The sequence below is a fragment of the Cnephaeus nilssonii genome (assembly GCF_951640355.1).
Source record: "Cnephaeus nilssonii genome assembly, chromosome: 1".
NCBI lineage: Eukaryota > Metazoa > Chordata > Mammalia > Chiroptera > Vespertilionidae > Cnephaeus > Cnephaeus nilssonii.
Genome location: NC_137072.1, coordinates 75,883,528 through 75,898,612, shown reverse-complemented (window position 1 = coordinate 75,898,612; position 15,085 = coordinate 75,883,528). Strand labels below are relative to the sequence as shown.

The window sequence follows — 15,085 nt, the reverse complement described above, 5'->3', positions numbered from 1 at the left end:
CCTTCATAATATAAATACCTGTTTCTCTTTCCAGTAATTCTGACTCAGTGATTTTGTGTTGAAGCCCAGGAACATGAGTTTTATACCAGGAAATAAGATGCATATGGACCATAGTCTCTTTGAGGGAAATAATGGTCTGAACCACAGTTTTGATTGACCAAATGCAATGATATTATTTTTATTAACCACTATTTCAGATTATTTTACTAAAGTCATAGGCATAGTTCCATTTGTACAACAACCATGTGGCATCTCCATAAATTAGTTCTCACTCCCATTTAAAACCAATGTTATCTCTTTATAAGTATTCCTTCGGCCAAAGTTTTAGCAAGACGATTTGCCTTCACGTCGTCATTTGACTCTAACCAATGGCTCCTTAGCTCATTGACTTCTCACCGTTAGGCAGAGGGCAGTGATAGTCCCCAGAGGCCAGGTTGTCTGTTTGAACCAGAGGGTGCTTAAAAGGGAGGCAATGACACTCTAGTAGACATGAGCAACCAATGTACTCAAACATGTTCTTTCTTGCTCTCATTATTCTTGGTATCAGCCAACAGTTTCTGCTTGAAATAATGGCATAGAAGAACCTTTTGATTCATCCTTGCTTAAGCTAAAGGTAGAGGAAGTTCTTAAAATGTGCATGTGTCAACAAGGGAAATAAAAAAGCTCATGCTAGCCTTGTGTAATGCTTTCATTGACCTGGTAAAAATTGAAATATATGTATGTATGAGCTATGAAATATAGTTGTATAATTTTTGTGATTCCATGTAGAAATTAAATGCTCTTATATTTGCATTTAAAATTGACATTTCACACAATGAAGGTGAACAGTAAAACTCATGCTAGTAATTTTAATTTTTTTACTTTGAATAGCATTAAGAAATAAAAAGACCATGACAAAGCAAGAGACACCATGAAAGAAAAAAAGTGACTTATATTTTATTACCTTTAACAGCCCTTTTTAAATTGCTTTTTGAAGAGTGCAACTTTCTCTTTTCCACTGGGCCCCACAAATTATGCAGTAGCCTTAACTAGTGAAGCCTCCTTTGTAAGCGAGTAAGGTAGCTGACCATCAGGTTAAGCCTCTAGTGACATCTACCAGCTTTTATATTAGCACTTTGTACTTGTCCCCTATGGTCTCATTTCTTATACTGCCAATTCCCATATTGTACCACTAGCCACCTGTGCCTAGTGAGCTCTTGAAATTTGGCTTGTCTAAATTGAAATGTACTATGTATATAAAATATACACTAGATTTAAAAGCCTTAGTACTTTATACTCATAAATAATTTGTACATTGACTATTGAAATAATACTATTTTAGATATATTAGGTTAAATATACAAATATTTAAATGAATTTCACAATTACTTAATGACAAACTTGCATGCAAGCCATAAGTTTTGGGTATCATAAAAAATTAAAATACTTTATTAGAACCAATTTGGTCCCAAAGAAATGTTCTATTAGTGGCAAGACTCTATAATTAAAGGACATCCAAAATAATTTTTAAAAATCATTGCCCAAGACCAAATTTAACATGGAGATATTTTATGTAAGAGAATTAAACTAAGTAAGAAAAATAAACTTACTTTTTATTTCAACGGATTCAGGATCTAATTTAGGGGGCCCTACAGCATCATACAGTTTTTCATGTAGAACACGTTGAATAATTTTATTTATGGTTTCAGGATCCTCAGTAGAGCGAAATATAAAAATCAGCAGCATGTGAGCCAACACTCCATTTTCCTCTTTACTGTGGACCAAAAAGAAAAGAAAATGTGGTTTTAAAAAATATAGTTTAGAATAAAATTTACAGTAATATCACATACTAGAGACCCAGTGCACGAAATTTGTACCCTGGTTGGGTCCCTAGTCGCTGCCGGCTGCCAGCTGCCGGCCAGTTACTCAGTCCCTTCTCTGGCCGCCTGCCACTGCCCCCTGGTTGAACTCCTGGACAATTCCCAATTGAGGGGACAACTTGCATTCTACATTTTTATTATATAGAACTAGAGACCGGGTGCATGAAAATTCATGGGGGGGGGGTGTCCCTCAGCCCAGCCTGCCCCCTCTCACAGTCCAGGAGCCCTCAGGGGATGTCCTACTGACGGCTTAGGCCTGCTCCCCATGGGAAACGGGCCTAAGCCTCAGTCTGGTCTCCCTCTGCAGGAGGTGACCAGGCTGATCAGGGGAAGGTGCCACCCCCATCACCCCACTGCTGCTGCCACTGCCGCTGCCAAGGTGTTTTCATCAACACGGACTCCAGTCCCTTCACCACGAAAAAATGAAAACTTTCTTGAGGCATTTTCAAGATGTCTCTTTCATAGGATATGACCTTTCTTTCTTTCTTTCTTTCTTTCTTTCTTTCTTTCTTTCTTTCTTTCTTTCTTTCTTCCTTCCTTCCTTCCTTCCTTCCTTCCTTTCTTTCTTTCTTTCTTTCTTTCTTTCTTTCTTTTTTTTCTTTCTTTCTTTCTTCTTTCCACCAGGGAGGAGCCTGCAACCTAGGTACATGCCCTTGACCAGAATCGAACCCATACCCTGCAGTCTGCAGACTGAGGCTCTATCCACTGAACCAAACCGGCTAGGGCAGGATATGACATTTCTTATCCCCTCCAGCAGCAGACCTTTGTTTTTTCCTCCAGGAGTGAGGTGGAAAAACCCTAGATCACCTTCTTGAATTCTTATTACCCAAGTTACCAAGAACACTGCGAGTGGCATACCAGGAGCTTAGCCAATGAGTGATCAGAAAAGGTGTTTCCTCTACAGCTCATGCACAGAGGCAGGACTTCTGGCACACCACGGCTGGCAGGCCCTCCTCTCTCCAGGCCTGTGCCATCCGTTGCTTGCCTCACCACACATGCAGTCCCCTCCTGCCCACCTGTGTGCACAGCCTCCTCCTGAGTGGTTGTGATGTTATGGCATCCAAGACAATTTACATATTACCTCTTTTTATATATAGATATTTTTCTTTATCATTCTTTTGATAAAGATGGCCGCCCCCATGTGGTCAAAGATGGCCACCACAAGATGGCCAGCAGGGGAGGGCAGTTAGGGGGGACCAGGCCTGCAGGGGAGGGCAGTCAGGGGTGAAGAGGGCAGCAGGATAGGGCAGTTGGAAGGGACCAGGTCAACAGGGGAGGGCAGTTGGGGGCAACCAGGCCTGCAGCGGAGGGCAGTTGGAGGGGACTGGGCCTGCAGGGGAGGGCAGCTGGGGATGACTGGGCTGGCAGGGGAGCAGTTAGGCATCGATCAGGCTGGCAGGGGAGTGGTTAGGGGGTGATCAGGCTGTCAGGCAGGCAAGTGACTGGGAGCCAGCAGTCCCAGATTGTGAGAGGTGCTGGCTGGGCTGAGGGACACCCTCCCTCAGTGCACAAATTTCATGCACTAGGCCTCTAGTCAAATATAATGTTTACTGAATATGAAATTGACTCTGGTTCTAGCTTTCAGGCTTAATTCCCAGTGACTTAAAACCAAAAATTTTTCCTAAGCAGCCTTCAGGCTCTCCTAAATAACTCCCAAATCCTAAGAATCTTAGAAAGCTTGACCAAACTATGTTGACTTTATGTGATTATGTTTGCAAAGTAGAGTATTAATTAACCTTTGTTATCTGAATGAGTTACTGACTTGGATTTAGCCTTGACTACTCTCTCATTCTGTCAGCTGCTCCACCCCATCCTTTTCACATATGATCAATTCCCACAGAATCTTACTCTTACTTCTATATGGCATTAACTCTTACATAAACTGTAAACAGAAATATAAATTAGAATCTTATTTTTTGAGGCCAGTTTTTTTATTATAAGTTTTATTATCTACTCTCTCTGATGCAGTATTTCTACTTTTAGAAATTTAATCTCAAATACCCTCTTGTGTGTACAAGGAGATAAGTATGCATATGTTCATCATAACCTTTTTTTTAATCCAAAAATATGTAACAACCTAAGTGTCCATCAAAAGGGCATTAGCTAAGTCGACCCTGACACATACTTATAGTGAAATACTATATAGCCAACTAAAAAATGAAATAGATGTAAATTCAGTCATTGAAAATATGTGCAAAATAGATGGCTAAGAAGATGAGTTCTTTCTGGAAGTGGGATTATTGGAGAGGGAGCTTTCAGCTTCTATTTATGTAATACTGTGTTGGTGAACTTTATGTCTTTTTGTATTGCTTTTGTAATCCGAAGAAACAAATAGAGCTTTAAAGAGATTATTGTTATGTATCTCATTGCCTTTCAGCAACCCTGTACATCAATTATTTCTTCTTGAGTCTCTTAAAATATTCTTATACTGCCTGGCTTGTGAAATTGAATTACATCATATTATAACACTTTAAACAGCATTTACAAACCGATTACATCAACAGCTTTAGCTTTAAATTTTATTCAAAAGTAATTTAGATCTACATACCTGAATCTGATAATGTGAGGCATGACGAATTCTCCCCTCAATGAAGATTTATAAAATGCATTTTTCACCTGTTCCAAAAAATATTCAAATTATGCCAGCAACAATTCCATGAAACTCTGCAAACTAATTTAAAGTTTACATTTTTTTCAATTAAAAACAAAACAAACCACAATGACCAACATATCATCATGTGCCAAACTTGAGGACTCATTTTCAGTATTCTACTCAGTGATTTCCACTGACTCTGCCTTGCGACTTATAGGAGCTGGGGAACCATGATAGAGAGGGGCCTGGAGTGACATCAGTTGTACTACACTCAAAAAGAGGTAAAAGAGAATAAACAGACTGTTTTTGAAAAGTAACAGTAAATATTCACATCCTAAGATATAGACAAAAGTATACAAGGGAAATGAATTAATTCTGCCAACTAGTAATTGGGTTAGAGATACGAGTGCATGAGTGTCACATGGTTTCCAAACCTAGTGAAAAACTTATCCTATATAATAAAAGGCTAATATGCAAATTGACTGAACGGCAGAATGACCAGTTGCTATAGATGCACACTGACCACCAGGGGGCAGACACTCAATGCAGGAGTTGCCCCCTGGTGGTCAGTGTGCTCCCATAGGCTGGTGAGCACAGTGGTGGTGGCGGGAGCCTCTCCCACCTCTGCAACATCGCTAAGGACCTCTCGGTATGTCCACCAAGGAGTCCCAGACTGCAAGAGGGCACAGGCCCGGCTGAGAGACACCCCCCCTGCCCCCCCAGTATACAATGTCGTGCACCAGGCCTCTAGTATATATGACACACATATATACATTTATATATATATAAAATACATACACATACATATACTAGTGGCCCGGTGCATGAAATTTGTGCACAGGGTGGGGGGGAAGGTTCCCTCAGCCCAGCCTGCACCCTCTCCAATTGGACATCCCTCTCACAATCTAGGACTGCTGGCTCCCAACCACTCACCTGCTTGATACTCTGCTTGCCTGATTGGCCCTAACCCCCCTCTGCCTGCCTGCTTGATCGCCCCTAACTGCCCTCCCCTGCCGACCTGATCTTGCCCCCAACTGCCCTTCCCTGCTGGCCTGATCTTGCCCCCAACTGCCCTCCCCTACTGGCCTGATCTTTTTCCCAACTGCCCTCCCCTGCTGGCCTGATCTCATCCCCAACTGCCCTCCCCTGCTGGCCTGATCTCGCCTCGCCCCTAACTGCCTCTGCCTTGGCCCCCATCACCATGGCTTTGTCCGGAAGGAAGACAGACATCCGGAAGATGGCCAGTTGACATGGTCTAATTAGCATATTACCCTTTTATTAGTGTGTGTGTGTGTGTGTGTGTGTGTGTGTGTGTGTGTATATATATATATATATATATATATATATATATTGCTTTAAAGAGGAGCTTATTCAGATATGTCCCTGACTTGGTGATTACAAATACAAATACAACCAAGATTTGACCTCCTCCTCAGCAAGGTATACGAATCCTCAGGCTTCTAGTCTACCAGCAGTTTCCAGGCAACTCACTGCCATTCTGTTTTTACTCGGGGTATTGGAACTGAAAGATGATTTGGAAATGATCTAGTCTTAATGCCCTAATATCCACATAAAAAAAATTGTCCAGAATGATAAGTGATGCTCCAAAGAACACATTACTAGCTAATACATGGTACTGAAAATAGATGTCCCAACTCCTAGCTTAGGGGGTTTTCTATCACATCATACCACTAATTACCTCACAAAATATCAGGAAACATCTAAATTATTCTCTAAGTAATCTGACAATCAGAAGTCACCACCCAGGCCCTTGGTCTTTTGGCCAATACTACTTATTTTTCTACTTTTTAAAATATTTAATTCATCCCTCAATATGCCTTCATGATAGAATGAGTACCCATGGATTTCTTATGCACTTATTACCAAAAACTGGTCCAAGTTTAGATTTTTAAATACTAAAATATTATTCAAGTATGTGTTTCAATAGTTTTAATCTGGTGGTCTTTTGCTCAGGGTTTCTTCTTTAAGAAATCTAGGACACATCAACCCTCGCATTCCCAGAATTTCTGGATTTTGCTGATTAAGCATGTAGTCCTAGCTAAGGAAGGGTGAGTAGGAGAAACATAAAGGAATGGCTAAGGTCATTTGGTTCAGCTCTGCACATCATACTCTCTGAAGTCATGAATTGTTATTTTGTTTTATAGCCCTCAGGGAGGGGGCTCTTATTTTGCAAAGATATGCAAGATCAGTGAAATAGATGTTTTAGAAGCTAAGGTACTAAAAATTATGGTAAAAAAAAAAAAGTGATGGCCCTGGAAATGGAAGGGGAAAAATGCTTACCATTGATTCAATTCTCTGGCTCATTTCTGTGAAATTTTTAGAAGCCTCTCTTTCAAAATCATTATATAGTTTGTCCGTTGTAAATGACAATGTAGTATAGTAATTGTAGGTCTTCCTTTGATCTACAAGAAAAGAGATAAAAACCCATCCTATTTTTTTTTTATCAGATGTGTGTAAAGCATTATCATTTCCCCATGCAGTGGTTGCTAGAAAGGCTGAGACTGGAAAGAATGTTGGTACCCATGTCATCATCCTGCCCTGAGCTTCATGGTTATCTCAGAAGAAAAGACAACAACATTAATCATCATGAGATTTAGAGTGCAAAAGCCATAAGAAATGCTTGGTGTTCCTATGGGTTAATTAGTCATGTGTGATCCATTCCCGGAGAAGCAACAGGAGGTAGCAAGTCACGCCATCTGAGCAGACACACAGGGATGGATTCAGAAGCTTCTCAAGAGTAAACGCATTTTTTTTATTTCAAAAGTAGGTTTCTTCCATAGTTCTGGCCATAGGGCTCTAGTGTAAGAATATTTATTTTGACTAAGGAATAAGATGAGCATAGGGTTTAAAATGCTAGGAGTTCAGTATATAGTTTAAGAAGCTAGGGCTGCCACCTGGCATACACTTTCAGGGACACTACTTAGGTTCACCTGGCTCCCTTCTCAGTCTATTTATTTTCTCCTGACAGCCACAGGGATTGGAGCTTGTCTGCTTCCTTAGCCATTGTCTCCATTTTCTGCATCTAGTTTAAGCAGCCATGATTGGGGCCTGCTGAAGATTCATTCAGCAAAGCTTTTCATCTACCCCACTATACACAAAGCAGGCACAGAGCCCTCAGAAAATTCATTAAACTAATATTAATGCCAACTACCTTTTCTGTGAGGGACTCTGTGCTGAGCATTGGAAATAAAATGGTGATCAACACTATTGTGTGTGGTTATCACAGGAAAATGGAGCATGTTTCACCTAATCACAAGCTCTCTGCTCTTCTCTGTTGCTTCTTATTTGTTCCCTTTGCACTTAAACCCCAAGGAAAATAAAACTAACATTGGGCACCTGTGTCCCAGACATACTCACATATCTCATTTAATTTATAATAACCCTCATGGGAAGGCAGTATTATCCACATTTATCAGACACAGGATATAGCCTCATAAATGTAAATAAATTGCCTAACCCCAACGTGAATAGCCAGAAAAAAACAGAACTGGGCTTCAACCCAAGGTCCAACTCCCAAAGCACAAATTTTCTTTACATACTGCTTCTTGGGGTGGAAGCAAACAAACAAACCCACTCACTATTATGTGCAACTTATGCAAAATAACTCCTGGTAAATTTCAAAAGAACATCATGGCCACCAATCAGACTCTGACAAGGTCTGGAGTGACACGTGAAGGAGAGGGAAGTCAGACTGGAGAGACTGAAAGGTCAAGGTCTGCTGAGCATTAGCCACCTAAGTGAGATACTGGAGAGTTTTTACCTTCCTCCCTGCTTCCTCACCTCCCTTCCCTGAATGGCCAGTGCAAGCTGAAATGCAGGCAGAGCCCTGGCAATATACACAATTTTAAGTAAGGTTTTTAATCTATTGAAATATTGACTGATAGTTTCCCTTAGGTCTAAATTTGGGCCCAAGACTCTGCATTTCTTCTAACAAGCTCATCCGCCTAGCACTTGGCTGATGCTGCTGGCACCCAACCACATGTTGAATAGTAAGATCCTAAAGAGGAAAAGAACAGACTCTTCTATATCCTTAGACCTGTTTGGATGTTGTTTATTTAATCATTAGATTGAATCATTTAAAATTGCTGTTCGTGTAGGTCAAAAATGGTCAAATATCAGCAATTTCATATACTTCAGCCGAATAAACAACTTATCTGTAGTCAATCTTTTACTTTGCTCAAATGATGCAAACAGATCACTAAGTGTCAAAACATATTCCCAGTTGTCAAAATTATATGGCATGTGTAGTTGTTGAAGAATATCATTGGGAATGTTAACAGAAAAGTAAGAAAAATAAGGAGGAACGTAAGTTTTCTAACAGGTTTGTGATTCTATAACCTACAATGATGTTACTCATAATAGATTCACCTTCTGTCACTCAAATCACAGAGGGAATAGGAATGCAGCTTCAAAGGCCCGTGGATACACACTGCACACACAAATCTACGCTGTCCTGGGCTTTATGCCAAAACAATGTTTCTTCAAGTCTGATCACTCCATCTTTATCTGTTTCTGTAATAGATTTGTTTGGTTTAGCTGGGTTATCTAGGTGTACCATCTCCAAGTGCACATGAGCTATATCCACTCACAGAGGGCAGGTCGCAATTATGACAGTAACACACATCACAACAATCGTTTACTCAGGTGTGCTGTGTGGGCAATGGAAACTGTGTTCCATATTACTCAACTGTTCATCCAAACAATAGGATACAGGAACAGGTTACTGGAAAAATCTTGCCAGGTTTTCACTGTATGCATATGAATAAGATTTTAAGCCTCTATAAACACTTGGCTTGGGAGAAAGCAAAAGAGAAAAGTAAGAAACATTTTCTCTCACTCAGGTATGGAGACCCCTAGTATTAGGAATTCCTTATGAAGTCACACAAGCCATAATATGCTCCTAGAAAATGCCATAGGTATGACTCACTTGTTGTTTTTCATTCTGTATTTAATAGACATTAATTAAGTTTCTAATATGTGCAAGAATCCTCTTCATTTCTGGAAATACAAAAATGAATAAAATGTAGTCCTAGGCATCCATGGAGAAGCATGATGATGCTTACAACATCATGGGACTCAATCTATACTAATAAAAGGGTAATATGCTAATTAGACCGGGTCAACCGGACATCTTCCAGTCATCCTGCCTTTCTTCTGATGGCGGGGTTGAGGCAGAGGTGTTTTGGGGTAATCAGACTGGCAAGGGAGCAAGCAGTTAGGAGCGAGATCAGGCCAGCATGGGAGAGCAACCAGTTAGGGGCGAGATCAGGCCGTCAGGGGAGGACAGTTGGGGCAATCAGGCCGGCAGGGAAGGGCAGTTGGGGGCAATCAGGAAAGCAGGCAGAGGCCATTAGGGGTGATCAGGCAGGCAGGCAGGCAAGCAAGCAGTTAGGATCCAGCGGTCCCAGATTGTGAGAGGGATGTCCCAGATTGGAAAGTGTGCAGGCCGGGCTGAGGGACCCCCCCCCCTTCTGTGCATAAATTTCATGCACCAAGCCTCTAGTATATTCATAACAGAATTATAGGATTGTAAAGTTATTTTAGCTACATTTTTAAAAAAAATCATGCTACAGGAAATTTTTCAAAATGCAGATACTTCAAATTCAAAGACCTGCATGTGGGCAAATTCTATGAAAAATAAGCTTTACATTACTTTTTTTTTTCTTTAAACTGCTCATTAATGATCCATCTTGCTTGGATAATTAAGACTGGCCTGTGTCTAGCAGAAGATCACCAATTACAGACCACCATTTCTCTTTACAAGAAAGAAACTTCTGCTAATTCCCAATTAAATTAGAATCAAGTTATTACCCTCTTTAGTTACAAGGTCTTGAACATCAAAGCATTATCTAGTCAGTAAGGGAGATATTAAACCAATAGGTCATAGTGGAGTCAACTAATTAAAACCTGAGGCAAAGTAGAAGGAAACTTCAGAAGGGTTGTCATGTCCTCAAAAAACAGTTCTGGAGTACCCTGGTGATCTTTCCAATAGCACAGCAGTGTTCACGTTTCATCTAGCAGTGAGGTACCCAATTACCGCAGAGTGAATCTCCTTGTAATTAGCCTTCTCAGCAGATCCTGTCCTCTTTACTCACTTATAATACATCCCAAGACAAGATTTAAAATAACAGAAATAAGCATTTCTTCAATAATATATCACTCTGAGCATTTTTCTAACTTACCAGCACAGAATAGAGTCTACTTATTCTTTATAATCCCTGATTATGTGATTAATTTTTGGGCTGTCAGGATTTCAATGAGTTATAATTATTTTAAATCAAGGTGATTGCCCTATAACCTCAAACAACTCAAGCCACTGGACTCTAGCTATCCTATGGTCTTCCCCTAATTAGGACTTGATTATTAATGAATATAAAAACTAGCATGCTATTCCCATTAGGAAGCATTGCTTCATTAAAGATAGAAGAAAGAATCTCTTCGGCTTGTGAGGATTAAACATGAAACAAGGCAGGGAAAGAGTTCTTCGTACCAGCTATGCAAATGAATTGTAGTAATGAATGAATAAGCCTGTGGCTAGCCAAAACAGAAATGTACAGGAAGGAATATTTGGGGTAAATCACATGATGCCAGGGCAGCCCATACTTACTGTATCTCACATAATGAACAATGAGTCCAATGCACACTGCCAGAACAATCAGGGATAAAAAGGTGATGAGGCCAATAACCCATGGCTTCACACATGCTCTCTTCGTGGCCCTGGCCACAGAAGACCTGGGAAAGCAAGCAAATGGGTGAATTATATCACAGTGTACACTGTACCCACTTCTTGGGTAAAACAGATATTTCTGGGGAATTCAGGACACTCAAACAGATGATAGAATACTGTTTTGTTTAGAACACACCCTGGGTCCCAGGCTGCTAAGCCCAGTCTGGCTCTGGTTGCCTGACTTTTGGCAAGTAATTTGACTTCTCTGTGCCTCAGTTTTCTTTTCCATAAAGCAAGGATGATCATGATAAACCTATCTCATAGAATTGTTGTAGGGATTAAATAAATTACTGTATGTAAAATGCCTACAACAGTGCCTAACATGTAGAAAGCTCAATGTAAATGTTAGCCGTGATTTATTGTGCTGTCTGTGTGCAGGACACTGAGTTAGCACTGTAGGAGCTATGGAAATGTTTAAAGCCTGTTTCTACCCCTCTAGAATCTTAAACTGCCCAAGAAATGTGTTGCAGCTTTAATCATATCAGGCTCCAGATAGAGTTTCTAATTCAATCTCTTTCTGTTTTTCTGATCTATATCCAAACAAGCTTTCAGGATACACATAAAAGATAACCAGAGGTCTGTTCTAAAAAAGCTAAATGTTTGAGCTAATAGTTATCTCTAAACTTCAGTGATGCTGCAGGGAATCTCTTGTTCATGAGACTCCCTCAGCCTCTCCCCTTTGTTCTGCCTTCAGAACCATGTTACTGAAAAATGTCTGTCAACCTTCTTTGTGTTTGATTAGTAAAGTTGCTGTTTCCTTGTGTAACAATAGATACTAAGCAAACTCAAACACTAGAGAAAATGAGATAATATGTCAGTTGGCTAAAGAGTTTGAATATGATGTTCTTTTAAATTTCTTGAGGTATTTGTCATGCTGGCAGAGCCAATGGCATGTATTCATACCTCCAGAGCACTGTCTGGTACGTGAAGACTAGGGATAAGTATAGTGTTGTTTTGGAGGGGGACCAGAGATTGAATCAAAATAAAGATAATTCCAAGTCCAGCTCTTTCCTTACGAGCTTGGGCAAATCACTGAGACTCTGAGCATAGTTTCTCTGACCTTAGGGACAGAAGAATACCCATACTTTCAAAAGCATGAGGTGGACTGTGGAACCCAGAATGAAACTGCAAAGCATTTTTCAATATCTATAATAATAAAAGCATAATATGCTAATTAGACCAGACAGCCGAACGACCTTCCAGACATCCTTCCGGACAAAGCTTGGGCTGCGAGGGCCGAGTTGCACAAATTTCATGCATCGGGCACGAAAGTGTAAAGGTCATTCTTAACTCAAGCACTGTATAAAAGCAGGTGGTAAGGCAAATATATATATATATATATATATATATATATATATATATATATATACTGCTTGCAGAAATCAAGGGGACTCTATTTTCACGTGATATATGGCCAAGAAGTGATATCATTTTGATCCTTGCCACACCATCATCACATCCTGTCTCTCCCTCCATGTCCTGTTCTGTGTGAACATTGTTGCAGAAGTCAATAATGTCACCATTGCTACATGACTCTGCCTCTGCTGAAGGCCTGGGGTGTGGTGCAAGGCCCCTGGGACTCTACTTGTCCTGTGACTTTCCCATGAGACTGTAGTCAAGGAAACTTCATCTTCCTCTACCCTATCTCTTCCATCACTAGTTCTCCCTTGAGTAGGATTCCAAACACCTGTTTCTAGTATGGCAATTATTGAAATATAAAAAGGCTTCTCCACAGGAAGTTATTTTTATGTGCAAAGGTGCCTAAGAAGCCTAAAAACTGACTACTGTTCCTGCATCTGTGAATGCTTGCTATTCGCCTGTTGCAGAAGAAAGGAGATGCATATAGCAGACGTAAGCAAAATGGGGGGGAGGGGAGGAGGGGACAGCCATGGGAGGGAAAGGCTTCTATACTAATAGCAAAACATGCCAGATAAAGAACATGAATTTATAATAGAAGGAAACATGATAAAGCTATAAAAGTACATGATCACTATATAGAATTGTGAAATGTGACAGAAGTTCTATTCTACGATAACTTTTTATCAAGACAGAAAAGTAAAATAATGCAGTCATTAGACTGATAGGGTAGAGCTACATGTATTAACATGCAAAAGGTCAATGGTATATTTTAATGAAAAAAAAACGTTGCAGGAGAATATGCATTCTGTGTCTAGTTTCTGTAAATAAAACCATATATGTGTGTGCATTGCAAAATATATAGGAAGACACAAAAATTATAAACAGTAAGAAGTGGAATAACAGAAATAAGAAACCTTTAACTTCAGTGTGCTTTTTTGTGTTGTGATGGATTTTTTCTAACAAGAAATATCATAGTTTTTGAATTCAATAAAAGAGAGAGGAGGGTTGAATTTCAAAAGATAATGAGAATGATTATGTGCCTTTTCATGGAATTTCTGTCACTATTGTGCCCAAAGTTACCAGGGTGTCCTCCTTTCCTGAACTTTTATAGCTGTTTCAGTGATGGTCTTTGGTGCCTTTGAATGAGATAAGAAAGGTAGCATGGGACAAAGAAAAAAGAGAAACCATCAAAAACACTTTGAAAAACAAGAGAGTATATTGCTGAGCACCACCACCAATTTATTTATTTTACATTCTTGTAACAGCAGATTCAATTCTCTCTTATTTCCTCCACATGAAAAACAGGAATAATAATCCCAAGCCCCTGAATTATGTAGAGATGAAAAGTGATAAAATAATATTGTATTACTTTGAGCTCCCAAGTTGAAAATTATTGTACAAATACCAAGGGCTGTTATTATTATCATTATTTTAATTATTAATAATAATGGTAATAACCTCATTACTGAGATGTTTGTCATTTGAAACATTAACTCTTCCCTTCCCAGTCTGCATGGTATTGCTTTTCAAACTGATTCACCCTGTTTCTTAATTACTTCTTTGTTGCTCTCTCAGCAAGTGATTTAATACTGAATTTCTCCAAATTAGATGTGGTAGAAGTGTGCTAAAAAATCATTAAAATGGAGGAATAAAACCATTTTATATATCAACAGAAACATGTAATTAACCCCCTTTTGCACATAAACCCTTGTCCAATCATCATTGTGGCCTGTTGAAACTTATCTGAAGTTTCTCCCATAAAATTACCTTCAGATAGACTGGTTGAATTCTAATAGCTTCAGTGGCATCAAATTTCTTTCTTTCTATTATTTTTCTTTTTCATCTGGGGACATTTGTGATTAGACAAAGAATATAGCAGGTGAATAAAACAGTTAAAATATGGGTACATTTTTATAAGCCCAAAATTGCCAAAAGAAAAGTTATATGTCCAGAGTTGCATTATCATTGTCACTTTTTAATGAGTACTAAAAAAGAAAAGCAGCCCAGCTGGCATGGCTCAGTGGTTGAGCATTGACCCATGAATCAGGAGGTCATGGTTCAAGTCCAAATCAGGGCACATGCCCCAGTTGGAGGTTTGACCCCCAGTAGGGGGTATGCAGGAAGCAGCCAATCAATGATTCTTTCTCATCATTGAAGTTTCTATCTCTCTCTCCCACTCCCTTCCTCTTACTGAAATCAATCAAAACTTATTTTAAAAAATAAAGAGAAACACAAAACAACTACAACAAAAACAAGGCGGGGGGGAGTTACTAACAAATAAACTTTATGGTAAGCACTAGGGAATGAGAAGACAAAACTCATGGTGCTTCAAAGGAAAGTTCACCAGAAAACCCCTACCCAACACCACCACCATGGACTGATTGATGAGGATCTTCAACTCTTTGCTCATTATCTATAACTAGAGGCCCAGTGCATTAATTCGTGCACAGGTGGGGTCTGGCCAGCCTGCCCTGATCAGATGGATTGGGATGGGCCTGCAGGGGGAGGGGACACAGTAGGTTGGCC

At 39.8% G+C, this 15,085-nt stretch overlaps 1 protein-coding gene across 1 annotated transcript in view; it reads right to left on the bottom strand.

Moving 5' to 3' along the window:
• LOC307100067 (transmembrane protease serine 11E-like) overlaps positions 1-15,085 on the bottom strand; it is a 40,768-nt gene that overhangs the window by 12,840 nt on the left and 12,843 nt on the right. The window contains exons 2-5 of the mRNA XM_079772384.1: positions 11,081-11,205; positions 6,754-6,875; positions 4,408-4,475; positions 1,590-1,753 (exon numbers count right to left, since the gene is read on the bottom strand). Coding sequence (XP_079628510.1) covers positions 1,590-1,753; positions 4,408-4,475; positions 6,754-6,875; positions 11,081-11,205 — 479 coding nt within the window. The remainder of the gene's footprint in view (positions 1-1,589; positions 1,754-4,407; positions 4,476-6,753; positions 6,876-11,080; positions 11,206-15,085) is intronic.